Genomic DNA, 14,988 nt, shown 5'->3' on the forward strand with positions numbered 1-14,988 from the left:
GCAAGTGGTAGGGTTTTGGTGTGAACATGACCTGGCATGCACCAACTGCTGTAATTCATTAGGAAAGACCTTATGGGGGGTATATTGATATTTGGTTCCCCCTGCTGGAATTTGTGGGGAATTGCACACAGGACTTAATTATTTGAAAGCCTGTGGTGTGCAAACACAAACCCGGTGCACCAAATTAACCCAGTTTAAAATTTTTAAAGCTTATTAAACTAACAAGGATTAAATGCCATGCCATGTACAAGCACCCTATAAAACAGAAGTGTAGCAGAAGAATAGGCTAATCCATTTAGTAACACCGCAGGGAATTATGTACAGAAAAACTCAAAATTATGCAAAATTAATTACCTTTATTTTTAATTTTTTAAAACAAATTAAACAATATAATACTAGTAGTTGAAACCTGCAAAGCATTTGCTTACAAAAGTATTTATTTAAATATAGGATTTTTAGTTATCCTTTGACCAAATATTTTAAGAGAATCAAAACTTTTCCCCCTCAAAAAGGCTACATAAAGCTGTCCATGTGTAAACACAAGCTTAGGAATATAAATACATGTTTTGTCAAAAGTCTGACCTTGTGACTTGTTTATAGCCATAGGGTAAGAGGGCCTTTGTACATGTGACTAAGGGCCCTTGTACACGTGAGGAAATTGATCCTTTTAGTGGTTTAATTTTTAGAAATTTAATTGCATTAACAGTATACATTTGGCGGCATGTTACGATTAAATTTCATAACAGTGTACATGATCGGCGGCACATTTTGGTTTAAATAACTTTTTTATGTAGCAAACTAAAACACATCCTTTGTTATGAAGTAAACTATAACATATCCCATGTATTTTAGTTTGCTATGTAACATGTTGTAGTGATATTCCTCACGTCTTACGAGGGTCCTATCCAGAGAAGGCTGCAGGGACTCTGCATGGGGTGCTGGAAGCTTGGGGAAGCTGAGGCCTGGTGGACTTCCAGTGCCCTGTGCACCATCCGCACCATCTTCTCTGGCTGCCAGCACAACTAGCCGCCCTTCTGCCACCTTCCTGGGGCAGCCAGCCTGTTCCCAGGTGGTCCCAGGCAGTGGGAAGGTGGCGGGGACAGTGAATGGAGCTCTGGAAGCCTGCCAAGCCCAAGCTTCCCCAAGCATGCCTGGGCTTCCAGCACTCTGTACGCCATTAGATTCAGTAGGGGCTGCCTGCAAGATGGGGCTGCACCCATGCAGGTAGCACCTTTCCCGGGCAGCCCTGGGGGGCACCACCGCTGCAGAGGGAAGCACCAGGCTGTTCGGCAGGTCAGGGGCTGCACAACCCAGCAGCAGCTCGTGCAGGCAGGCTCTGCTGTGGGGGGGGGAAGTGAGAGGGGCCTGATCTTTTTTTTTTCCCCTCCCAGAGCCTGCTTGCATCTCCCACAGCCAGGGAGTGAGGTGCCAGTGGTCATGCAGCCCCTGAGCTACAGGGGATACTGGTGCTTCCCTCCATGGCGGCAGCACCCCCTGGGCAGCACCCATCTGTGTTCTGGGGGCCTGGGCAGCCTCAGGGGATGCCACCACTGCGGAGGGAAGGACCAGGTCCCCCACAACTCATGGACCACCCACAGCTTGCTTCCTGGCTGCAGGAGAGGTGGGCAGGCTCTGGGTAAAAAAAAAAAAAAAAAAGATTGAGCTCCTCACCACTTTTTTTTCTTTTATTTTGGTGGAGTCTGCCTGCTCCGTGCCAGGGGTGTGTGTGTGGGGGGGTGCTTCCTCCATATCTGTTTGAATTGCCTCAGAATCTATAATAATAATGTGGTTATTTTTTCTGCCTGGAGCGCTCTGATTGGTTGTTTTAGTAAGCATTGTGCTCTGGACAGACAGACTAAGCCTATTATTATTATAGATTTTAGCCTTCTTTAGAAATGTATGTAGATACTTGTTTGTGGGGTGGGGTGTAAAGTGCTGTGGCTCTGACATCCAGGGTGGAAGTTAGCACCCAGTCCAGCATGCATGGCAGTGAGTAAACAGAGAACAGTACTTACACCCATGTTTTGGGAGCTTCTGTGAGTTGGGTGCCCTATCGCATTTTCACATTTCTGCTTTGCTGTTTCTCCTAGACATGAGTTCAGTAAACTACAGTAGCCTACAAATGACCAAAGTCTGCTTGGGGTGGGTTGGAAGTACTTGGACCCATGTTTTTTCATTGCCAGGGGCTGGAGGAGGGGTCATGATAATGGGCTGTGGTTGAGTAGGGAGTAAGGACACAGCTGGCAATTAGATAGCTTTTATTGAACAAGCAGTGTAAGGGAGCTCATTAATAATAAAGTGCCAACAAAAACAGAAAAGGTGAGGGGGGGGGCAGCAGAGTTCTGGTTGTGTACCAGATCAACCAGCTGTGCAGCAGTATGTGTGGGCTTGAGGAGCAGTGTCGGATTCCTGAAGGACTGATCAGTTTCTGTTATGGAGTGCTCGGTGTCCACACATAACACTACACTGGTTCATGGTGAGCAGGTTCAAAATAGTATTTGGTTTTCCAGGGTACACTTAAACCATTCAAGGTGATTTTAAACTGGTTTAGCAGGCTTGTAAGTCTGTCTGCTTCAGGGTTAAACTGCATTTAAAACATTCTAAGAGCATGCCCTCAGATATTCATGGAGCTTGGAAATGGACCAGTGCTCAGATGGTGTGTTGGGGCTTTGCAGGGCTTGGGCCTAGTGGTATATTGCAGAGGCTGAGGAACTCCTTCCCTCAGGATCCACTTAAGATGGGGAAACAAGATGGACCTTGTCACCAGGAGATCTCACCCGGAGCAATCTGATCTAGAACCCACAGTACTTTTCCTGGCTGGCTAATACTTTATTCACTTGAGGTACTCCTTCCAGTTAAAGGACCCATCACTTTTACATCTTGTCTTTGTTAAGATTGCACAACTGTAATTAGTAAACTTATCAAATAATGTAATTGGTCTACAAAAAGGAATAGAATTTAGACCTCTCTGCTGGCTGTCTCTCTGCTGGCCTCACAGCAGTAAGACAAAGTGTTAAAAAAATTCTGTGCCTAAAGTAAACTGTTGCAAGAGACTATGTACAAGGAGCTGATGGGCTGTATAAGTGAGTGCTACTTTACATACCCACTCTTCAGAATGAAAATACACTTCTTGGTTCCTAGTGACTCGCATCTGTCTATAATGATTGCTGTGTATTAAGCTTTTCACATAAGCTCCTTAATGTACTTAGGGGCATCCAATTCTGAGGAAATGCACTGGAAATCCTAGTGCGTTGCAATTGCCAGAATAAGCTTGACGAAAATAATTTGTACTCTTAAAGAGAGAATGCCTTAAAATGCATGAATTAATTTCTCAGTTTTGTAAATGTTGAAGGTTCTGAAAATTGCCTTTAAGGCAGATGTAAAATGTACACGGCAAGGAAAAAGACCTCCAAGTTTGACTGCTATTGCTGCAAACACTGCAGGAACCTTTAAGCAATAAATTACCTGAAGCTACCAAAGACATTAAAACGATACCATGGCTTCTGCTGTGAAGTGTTTGAAGAGATGGCAATAAAGTACTGAGGTGGGATATTGTTATGTTGCTATGCCCTTTTATATTTTTACTTGGAGACCTTCATGGTGAAGTTGGAAGGAGGTATGATTTACTTGGACTTTAAAAAGCTGTAGTGAAGTGAAGTGCTAAGATTTTAAGGAATATGGATTGGTGGATATTGTTTTTACATTTTTTCATGTTTGTTTACTTTGTACACATTTAGGTTTAATTACCTTGTGGAGTCTATAATTATTTTATTTTCTTGTTCTTAATTTGAATTGTTAATTGGAATCTGTCATGCCAGGTCATGGATGGCCAGGTCTGGGTCTGCTTGGGGATTGAGATGTCAACGACAGTTAGGAGCTTGAGCAGAATCTAGGGACAAGCTAAGTCAGGAAGCCAGGAGATCAATCTGAGAGCATGGTCTTAAGAACAAGCTGAGTCAGAGGGCCGAGAGATCAGCAGAGGGTGCAGAGTCAGAGTGGAAGAAGCCATAGCTTTGTCGGCCAGATCCAAAGAGTCTGTGGGCCATTGTTTGCTGTTCCCTGAAACAGAAGACCAGCTTTTGCACCCAGACTTGACATCTCTCCATCTGATGGCAGAAAAGTTGGTTGGGTGATATCCCCTGGTTTTTTTCTGCTGCAAGCATGTTTTGGACTCAACAGGAATAATTTATGCATCAGAGGAGGAAGTTCTTTGGATAATGGATAGTTACCTTACCCAGTACCATTGGTTGCCACACTAAATATTCTGGTCTACAGCTCTGAGGGAGCGTACCTGGTTTCTGTGGCTACTCATCTTCCCACCATCTGAAGGCAGCATTGTCCTCTTTTGCTCAACAGTTGCTACGTTTCTTACAGAACTTATGTCTTCCCATCAGTTAGAACATTGGTTCTTAACCTTTTTAAACTTGAGCCACCCCTTGAAAAAGACCATCTTTTAGTTTTTGCTTGTTTTTTTGATTATTGAAGAACAAGGCAATTATTCTGTTGCAAAGAACTCAGATAAATAACAACAGGTCAGAATGTTTTTGATGCTCTGGATTTCTATTTCAAATCTCTTAGTTTATCTTATGGAAGTGTTTACATACCTAACAATGCTAATATTACACAGCATTGTGCAGTGTCCTTAAAAGGGCCTCATGTCACTCTGATTTAGAGCAGTTATTCTCAACTTTTTTAGACTTGAGGCACACCCCTCAGAAAATGTCAGCTTTTATCTTTGACTCATTTTTTGACTGCCGAAAAATATCAGAGCAAAATTTCTGTTGTCGAGAACTTAGAAAGGCCACAACAGGTCAGATTGTTTTTTAATGTTACAGATTCCTATTTGATTTTGGATTTATCTTGTGAATCGTGTTGCACACCTAACAGCGCCACATTATGTGGCACCCTGTAGAACCCTTGAGAAGATCTCAAGGCAACTCAAGGTGCCACAGCACCCTAGTTGAGACTCGCTGAGTTAGAGAAGCTTTGGTGCCTTGGAATGAATGGGTTTTAGGGGTGTTCCTTTGAACCTCTGTCAACATGCTGTTTGTACCAGCTGTCCATGAAGAATGCTTATTTTAGTAACCTCAGATAAAAGGATAAAGGAGATCCAAACCCCTATTACAAGTCCACTTTATATAATAGTTTACAAGGATGTGCTAACTATGGCCTCTTTTGAAGTTCTTGCCTAAAGTTATCTCCAAGGTTCAGTTAATTAAATGATCCACCCACAAGTTTTCTTCCCTAAACCTTTGAAAGGAAGCCAAACTTCACTTTCTAATACCATATTTTCTTGCATGCAACATCCCCTCAAATAAAATACACACCTTGTTTTTGGAAGGCAGAATGTAGGGGAAATTTTTTTCCAGAGTTATGGCTGACTATGCCATACAGTAAGTCCTCCTGAGAATGTAGGGCACTTGGGCACATAACAGACCTCTGCTGCAATGTGTGCTAATTAACACATCAGAGGAGGCTCAATTAACTGAGTCTGGTGGAGCAAGCTAATTAACACACTCCAGCAGCCTCCATGCGACGTGTATTCAGTGTCCCTGTGTTTCAAAATGGTGGTGGGAGTGCTTTAATTAAGGCTTGTCAAACAAACTTTAGTTAAAGTGCCCCCACTGCCGTTTTGAAGCGCAGGATGCTGAATATGCATGAAGCTGTGGGGTTTTTGTTTAGAGCGGTGAGAGTCATTCTAATTAAAGGACCCCCTCCTCCACCCAAGAGCAAGTGACTAGATACCCATAGAGCATCTAAGAAGTGTGGGCACCAAGCAGTTTCTGCTGCCAGCTGCTTCCTCAGACTGCTTGGTTGCTACACATCCTGGACACTGAGTTTCCAAAAGGATTTACTCTACATCACACAAGGTTAGACCCCAGACCCTTGTAAGAGCAGTAACAAGACTGTTGGTGTGTCTACACGAGCTGCCTGCTGTGTAGTTGTTACTGAGCAGTCATTTAGTACTTGCATAACCAAGTACTAAATGATTGTGCAGTAACTGGCGTTACTGCACAGTAGTGTCCTGGCACGGTTGTCTAGTGATGCTTACTGTGCAATAGCTCATTACTACTGTGCAGTAGGATCCCTTCATGGTTCATGCCCAGTGATGCTGTTATGTGCTATTAATGAGCTACTGTGCAGTAAGCATCCCATGTAGAAGTGGCTTGTTAGTTCTTTAAGTAGTTCTTTATATAACTTCCCATAAATTGCTGTTTCCACATCATAAGCCTCATCGAGATACTACCAGCAGCTTACTTCCTGCTTTGGGCATAAGCTACAGTGCTCAGCCGTGACTTTGAGAAAGTTAACACAGGACTCTGCTGTATTGGCAGCTGCATGGCATGCACAGTGTCTCCAGGCTTGCTTTTTTTTTCAGGGAAGAAAATAGCTTCCCCACTTAAAAAACACACCCAATTTTTGGGGAGCTGATTTGGGGAGGAAAGGTGCATGTTGTATGTAAGAAATTATGGTATTTGATAATGGCTGTCCCCAGAATCTCAACTCTTCTTGAGGACCCTGAGCAAGATGCACCTTGTAATGACGTATTTCCCTTCTTTATGGGAAAGCTCAATTTGTCTTTGTGAATAGTGAAGAATACTTGTATTCATATCTCCCTCCCTTTGAATGTATCAGAGAGATTTGTTGCAGGAGAAGAAAGTACACTGAGCGTAGGAAAAAAAAGATACTTTTACCTGAGGACTTGGCATGCTGGCCAGCATGGATAGACTTGTTTTCCCATGCAATTCAGAGCAACCCACCTGAAATAGAAAGGACCCTTTTCATTGTATTACAGTAGTGTCTGTAGGCCCCAAGAGAGATTGTATCAGGTACTTTAAATCATGGTCTCAGACAGCCTCAGGCCCAACCGCTTACAGTTCACATGGACAAAATGAAGAAGATACATAAAATAGGAGTAGTCTCTTCACTCCTACTTTACTGTCAGCTCCAGCTCCAGCTCCATTCCCATTCCCTCCAGGGACATGGAGCATGTCAAAACTCCATCCCCTGTCTGGCCAATCGGCAGTAGTGCAGCTCTGGCCCTGGTAGAGAATGGAGCCAGAGCCATGTCTTACAGTAAGTAGGTGGTGAGAGGAGTAGAGGCTATGGGAAAGGGTGGGGCAGGGATAGAGGTGGGGGAAGGGGCAAAGGCTGTGGGGAGCAGGTACCAGGGGCATGGGTGGCATCAGGTGCCTGCACTGCAGCAGGGGGGCAGGCAGACTGCAGGGGGAAGAAGTAGTGTAGGGGGCAGAAGACAAGAGGTTTAACCTGCTTTGCCTCCCCAACATAACTCCCCCTCACTGCATGCTGCTGCTTTTCTCATTGTAGCAGTAGTGAGGGGAGACAAATAATTAGAGTATATACCTGGAAAATTATAGTAAATCTTAAATTTCTCATATATAGCATCTAGTTATTGGGGGGGTTTCTTAAATACAAAGTAATCTTGGATTTGAGTAAATATGGTATTTTCCTGTAGTGCTTTCTATCTTTATTTTCTAGATTGTGATTTTGTCCTGCTAAAACGTGCTTTTGTCTTCCTCTATCATAACGTAATAGTTTGGTTTACAGGGTTACAGGAGGATTTCAGGTTAGGAAGAAGACCCTAGGTTTTTGCAGGTTTCATGGCCCCTGGTACAACAAAGAGTCGGATTAGGGAAAGGGGGTGTGTTCAGAGCATCTAGCACATTTCTGGCCATGGGCAGCCAACATAAGAAGATGGAGCCCAGAATAGCAACTAGCCACACCAGCATGTGGGACACAAGAATTATGTAAAAAGCCATGTTGTCACTAATCCATCTGAGTTGGTATGCTGTGTATATGAAGTCTGGATCTCAGGATATGGCCCTTGTCTCTTCTTGCATTCTCCCATGCCTTAATTTCTTAACACTATACTTTTTTGTCTGGCTTTTCCTCTTTAATCTCACTTTTACAATATCCTTACACATTGAAAGTTTGAATATTTTTCCTGATAATTGGACACTAAAATGTTTTAGCTAAAGACTAGTATAAAATATAGGGCTTCCATTGATAGCAACCAGAAAGTGCATGTCCAGATTTCTACCAAAATATTATATACTTAAATCTTTTTACTGTTAAGCATCTGATATTTATGAAGCAGCTTCTTCTTGAAAGAAAAAAAGAGAACTAGCTTGGCATCTGTGCGGATATGCAGGTGGGACTTTGGTACTTCACTGCTTCAGAGAAGTGTGGGAGGTTTTTTTTTAACATGGCCATTTTTTTTCTAGCCTTTCTTGGAATCTTAAAGTCGTGCTGCTGCTATACATAGTTCAACCTATCAGTTTTTCTTCTGCCACAAGTTTCTGTATAGTAGCTGTCCTTAACCTAACACAGCTGCTGCCTGCCCTCTCCTGCTTCTCCACAGCCTGGAGCCCCTGCCTCTCCCATCTTTCCCTCATCTCCCTTCCTCCATTCCCCCCATCCTGCCTGACTTATGTGCCACCTCCCACTCCCACTGACCTTTGCACTAACACCAACAGGTTCCATCTGCATTGCAACCTGGAGCATGGAGCATAGCCCCAGCCTGGCCCTGGAGCAGGGAAATTAGCTCTGTGCTGCTACGGGGGGACCAGAGATGTGGGAGATGTGCTTCATGCTCCAGGCTGCAGCAGGGATGGAGCCTCCTGGTAGCAGAGCAAAGATAAATTGGGGGAGGCGGGGGAAGAGTCAGGTGTGGGGTAGAAGCATGGGTGCCTGCCCCCCACCACCTGCCCCCTTTTTGTCTCCCCCACACTCTGCTGCCCTACTACATGCCCTCTCACTACATTCTTCACTGCCTGTCCCCCAGTGGCCTGCCTCATTGCCTGTCCCTCCACCACCTGCACGTAGTGTGTGTGGGGGCGTTAATTTAAGATTATTCTCCACTAATTAGATTCTATACATGGAAAATTATAACAGTTATAAATTTGTCGTGTATAGAATCTAATTATGGGGGGGTATCTTAAATTCAGGGTTATCTTGGATTTGGGTAAATACAGTAATTTATAAATTCACTTGATGAAATTAAATTTTTAAAAATGTTTTGCGGCTTTTTTCTGAAATTCTATGAATAGGATGCAGTGAAAAAAAATTATACGGCCACATTCCTGTGTTAATGCCATAATTTTATGAGTTTTATTAATACCAAGAGGAGCTGATATAAAAGCATGTTATAGAATATTCTTCAGGGTTCCATGTAGCGTTAATGTCAGTGTTGCCATGTCCAGTACTTATTGAAAGGTATTGCCTTGGCCTGCTTGTTCTATGATTAACCATTGTGTGTTGGTTCTCTCTTTCAAACACATTCATTTCTACCAATAACACCGATAGTACGCTATATATTTCAAAAAGAATTTAGAATAAGCTAGAGGAGGAGTTGGCAGTCCCTGGCAGATGTTCAGTGTGTGGCACGCAAAGGCATTTTGCTGGGTGCCCATGCCTCAGGGCTGCTTGCTGAAGGTGGCGGGGAGGCTTCAAGCAGCTGCATTGGGGCCTGCAAAGCCCTGACCCAGCTCATTGTTGGTGACAGGTACATGCATGCCATGGGGCAGACAGTGGGGAAGGGGCGTAGGCTGTGATGCCACAACAGGATTTGGGCCTCCTGTGGCTCCCTCACCATCTGCCCTTGGCATGCCAACATCTAAGTAGAAGCTGTGGGTGTTTATAGCACTCTGCCCCAAAATGTTGCTGGCCCCTGAGCTAGAGAGAGACAGAAAAATGGAGGAGGGGGGGCAATGTAGGTAATGTTATCATGTAAACTAGAACCCAGTGTATTAATACCACATTACTTTAGGGAGAAAAATGTGTGTAAGCAGAGAAGTTGGAGGTAAATGTTCCCAAAAGAGAACCTACCACTATAACAGTATCCAGGCTAACATAATATGTAGGTAGCTTAAATAATTTATTGATTTTAATGGAAAACATATGACAGCATGTGTCTGACAGCATATACATGCTATTTTGGAAAGTTTTTCAAAGAAGGTAAACATACTAAAATGAAATACCTATTTTTCCTTATGAGAGTCTTCACAGTTTGCTTATTTTGAGATTAATCACTTTTATTTTGGCTAAGCAGCTGATTAGACAATTGCTTGGCTGTTAAGAGATTTTCTGTCATTTTGTCTGTATGAAATTCATTTCTGTTTCCCTACAGCAAAGTTTTCTTATATTCTCCTTGGAAGTTTTAAAAATATTGTCAAGGACTGTGATATTGTCTCCTTTACATATTGATTATTTCACCTGTGTTTATTTTTTTTTTTTTTTTTACTAGATCCTGGATTTGAGCATTTTAAGGTAGCAGAAAAATCCCATGGAAATTGGATCAGGCTCTACCTAGAAGGAAATAATTCAGAAGTACTCTTAAACCTTGGCAAAAAGGTCCTTAAACAATACTTAGAGGCTCTGAAGATCCTGAGTTCTTCGCTCAGCAAACAAGTGGCACAATATGATATGTATTCAATGATGGTAGGGGCTACAATAATTCTGGAGGTATGAATCCATGAATTTCTATGAAAAGGCAAGAACAGAAAGGTTAAGTTGTTGTGTTTTGTTTACATAATACGGGCTTGGTACTCAGTAATATTGCAGACTGGTGTTTTTTGAGAAAGTAAGTATTGACTTATTTTCTCCTTGAAAGAGAAAACATGAATATTTTTAACAACAGAATTATTTTGTGCACTAAATTTAAGGAAGTTTTAGCTGTTAGTTTATTCTCTGTAACTTCAATATTTACAGGGCACATGCAGATGTGCTAGAACTATTCCTTCATCTATTAGTTTTATATTACTCATTGAAGAGAGTTGGTCTATTTAAACATGCACATTGACAGATATGCCTATACTGGTTCCTGATGATAATAAGTTCATATCTCATTATATCAATGCACTAAAACCTTCCAGACAAATGATTAGATTTAGGAGCATTGTTTTGTGTTTGAAGGCCTAAGTCTCTCTAAATCCTGTCCCTTCTCCCATTTCTGCTCACTTCAGGGACGCATATTACAATTATAGTTAAAGGCAATAGATATAAAGATGTGTCCAAGGAATTCTGAAGCAGGAGATTAATTATTATCTAGTTTCAAAGAAGAAAGGAGGTTGGTGTCCTGCCTAGGATCACCTGTGATTCCTTGTTCTTTAATGCCATGGTCTCTCCTGCTTTCTACCTTTGGCACAGTGAATGCTGAAATATTTGGCCTCACTGAAGTCTTTGCAAATGATATATAGTTTGAGTGAAATGTTGTAGCATGTTATCATATAGTATTTTATGCTTAAGGGGTGTTTACACTCCAAAAGGGGGAATGCATGCTATCAACGTGTTTTCAAAAAAACATTTATTGGAGGGAAGTAATTATTTTGTTTTGGTGTTTCAGAGGTTAATAGTAATTGGTCTTCATTAGTGAAGCCAGGCTGCTGAACTGCTCACCAGTGAGGGCTTAATATGTGCCTGCCTCAGCTTCAAATAGGTGCCACCAGGCTCTCACCAAGCTGCCACTGCCCCTGTCATTCTGACTGTATCAGAGGTCATGACCCCATGATGCAGCCTTGCTGTCTGACCCAGCCCCAGGGGGCGGAGATAACATGGCACAGCACAGCACAGCCTGTGGTGCTTGTAACCTGGCAGCCTCAAGTGGCTTTGTGGCATGGTGCCGTAGGAGAACCTAGAGGAAGCAGAAGGTGAAGTGGGGTGCTGTGCTTCATGAGAGCACACATTTGGTGCAACATACATGTGGTGCAACATGGGAATACGCATGTGATGCCTGCTCCCATGCATGTGGTGCAACAGGATAGGGGAGCTCCTACCAGCACGTGTGCACAGTGCAGCAGAGTTGGGGAATGCCCAGCTGTACACAGTGCAGTGGGGTGAAGGAGCACCTGCTTGCCACGTGGTACATCAGAATAGGGAAGCACCCCTGTGCAATGCGACAGGGTGACGAAGCACCTGCCTGCCTGTGCACTTGGTGCAACAGTGTAGGGGAGTGCCCATCCATCTGTCCATATTATGCAGTTTGGGGGCTGTGGCACCCTCTAGTGGAGCCCCTGCTGGTGTAGCCTGTGAGGTGTGTGGTCTAAGGCTAATTAGAAGTTGTACATCACTGAATCAATCAGATGCCTCCTAAACATAATGGATGCATCCACATGAGCTTTCACGTGCTCTTTGCGGCACCTCAAAGCCTTTGAAGTGCCACAGAATGCATCCTATGCATATGATTTCGTTGTCTGCACTGCATTTTTGCAGCATGAAGCTAAATTTAGATACCAGGAAATGCCAGCAGCAAAAAAGCTCATGGAGAAAAAAAGTAGGGTAGTGCGCATGGCAGCAGCATGTGCTGCTCAAAACTGGAGCCTGGCCAACTGGAGCCACAGTCGTTTCCAGACAGGCTGCATGTGGCAAGATCGCTGCTGCTGCAGCTCCAGGAGGCCCCCAGGATTATAGGTAAGGTTGTTGGTGCCCAGGTGCTAGTCCCAGCCTTCCCTATACCACCCAGGGCAATTTGTCCTGTGCCAGAGCGTGCATGCAAGGACATTCCTTGTGGAGAAGTATCAGTGGCACAAATATGTAGCACTTCTATTTGCCCTTGAGGTAACGCACGTACATGCTTGCCTGGACATACTCCATATATTTCCTTTATAGCAGAGCATGCAATCCTTGGAGCTGCTTCTAGGAAGGACTACTCAGGGAGTGGACTAGGAAGGATTAATCAGACAAGGGATTGTCAGTGTTTGCTTGTAACCTAACATATACTTATTCTTGGAATAGGGGTAAAATACTGCATCAGTTGTACAAAAAAGGTAGGATTTACAGAGATATGTTAGTGTCTTTATGTCTAACTGGGAATTATAAGCATACTAACCAATTGCCCGTCAAGAACGATGGGGGATGGGGAGGGCTGGGCATGGGGGGAGCGCTGCCACCCCCATGCCTTGCTCCCCTGGTCCCCACCGTCATAGCAGTGCTCCACACTTTGGTTGTTTCACCAACCAATCAGAGTGCTCCAAGAGTGTGACTGACAGACAGGCAGGCAGACAAAGCCCTTTATTATATAAGAATTCTAATATTATAAAAGCTTTAGTCTATCTGTTCATAATGCTTTATTTGCTGTCTGATTGGCTGACTGAAACAACCAATGAGAGTGCTCCAAGAGTGTTCAGACAGGAGACGATGTGGCTGAGTGCTGTCATGATGGCAGGGACACAGGGGATGGAGTCAGGTGGGGGGCTATTGCAGGTGGCGGCGATGAAGCAGGGGGGGAGCGGACCTATTCCCTCCCCATCCCCAACTGCATGAGAACCGGGGGCGGGGCCAGCCATGGGGGGATGCGGAGCTGCCGGGCTCTGACAAAAGCCGGCAGGGAGGGGGAGGGAGGAGAGTGGGGTGGTGGGAAGAGGTTCCGGTACCCCACTGCCGCTGCTGTGCCGCAAGTACAGCCCCAAAGCAGGGGAGGAAATGGCCCCAGGCCTGAAGCGGCAGGGGTGAGGGTGGGGGGAGTGGGCCCATTTGCCCTCTCCCGTGACTGGATGAGAAGCAGGGGCAGGGCTGAACGCAGGACTCTGTCTTTGCCTGCCATGATGGCAGGGAGTGTGCCACTGTTGCTGGGCTACAATAAAAGCCAACAGGGAGGGGGAGGTGGGGGCATGGTGATGGTGCCCCGCTGCTGGTGCCGCCGCTGCTGGGCCTTGCCAACAGCTGGGAGAGTGGGGAGGGGAGGCAGGGGGATGGGTGAATAGGCCTGGACCTGAAGCTTGGTGGTGGGGTGAAAGGGGCCCAGACTTGGGGGGAGCAGGGGAGCACGACGAGACCCGAAGCACAGGTGGGGGGGAGCAGGGGCCAGACATGGGTGTCTCTCTCTCTCTCTCTGCCCCCCCATCATTCTTGATGGACAATTGGCTAGTTACAATATAAATGTTAGCTGATTGTACCAATTTATTAAAAATAAGGAGAAGAGATGGGATATGTGGTACAGTGGTGTAGTGCACTTACTTTTGTGTTAAGTTTTGCCTTAAAAACCCAACAAATTTGATTTCACTCTACTCCTAATACAGTTTCTGCACATTTCAGACCATCTTATATTTTGGCATGAGCTTCTTTTTTCTGCTCATCAGTGTTGTGCTGGAGTAGCAGAAATTGTATTGGTTAGAGTTCAACTCCGCTAACTCAATTTTGTGAGTGGACACTTACAATTCTGCCCATACCATGCATGGGTTGGTCCGTATTTTGCCAGTTGCTCACTGCTTTACTCAAGGAGTTCATATACTGTTAAAAAAATAAAACCAAGAAATCAGAATAACAAAACAGAAAGGAAGGAAGGGAACAAGTTATATGTAAAATATACTAGAACATTTCCTGCCCCTTTAATGTTCTTGAAAGCTACTTCATGCATCATACCATATTTTTGCAGTGGAAACTCTGTACACAGACAACTAGCAGGATCTAGTCCTTTGTGCAACAGTATGTATGTAACCTCAAAAAGACTAACAAATGGCAGTATGTTCTTAATTCTGCAGTTAAACTTGACATACAGCTGCCTGGTGTGGTCTGTAACACCTACTTTAAAGGTTTTTCTATAAATTATATGTACTAGTACCAGTGAATAGAAATAATGTCCTCTATTTTTATGTGAATACTTAATGGATACTCTTTAATCCAATCCTGCAGAGGTATCACAAGTTCTTTCAGCACTTGGGTCCCCACCCAAGTGGGGATTATGCTGACTACAGGAGAGTGGGGTGGGGAGGGGGGAAAGAGGAGTCTTACCTTCCTGGGCTCACCTCATGTGAGTGACAGCTGCTACTGCTGCTGTCTTAGCATCAGGCTCAGGCTGCTACCAATGAGGGACAGGCAGTGGTGTGGGCTCCCTGGGGGCTGCTCTTGGTACCCTGTTTGTCCCAACCGCTGGGGGCAAGGAGGTGCCTCCCATAGCAAAGCTTCTCAAAGGTGGAAGAGTAATCTACACCAGTCCAAATACCCTGCTGTATACTTCATATACTTGCCCAT

At 44.3% G+C, this 14,988-nt stretch overlaps 1 protein-coding gene across 2 annotated transcripts in view; it reads left to right on the forward strand.

Moving 5' to 3' along the window:
- The window catches only part of PIGG (phosphatidylinositol glycan anchor biosynthesis class G), a 220,892-nt gene that overhangs the window by 106,815 nt on the left and 99,089 nt on the right, over window positions 1-14,988 (forward strand). For both annotated transcript variants that reach the window (XM_019555121.1, XM_019555122.1), the window contains exon 6: window positions 10,268-10,485. In XM_019555121.1, the coding sequence (XP_019410666.1) occupies window positions 10,268-10,485 (218 nt within the window). The remainder of the gene's footprint in view (window positions 1-10,267; window positions 10,486-14,988) is intronic.

This window comes from Crocodylus porosus, unplaced genomic scaffold, assembly GCF_001723895.1.
Source record: "Crocodylus porosus isolate Cpor-Errol unplaced genomic scaffold, CroPor_comp1, whole genome shotgun sequence".
In the NCBI taxonomy this organism is placed as follows: Eukaryota; Metazoa; Chordata; order Crocodylia; family Crocodylidae; genus Crocodylus; species Crocodylus porosus.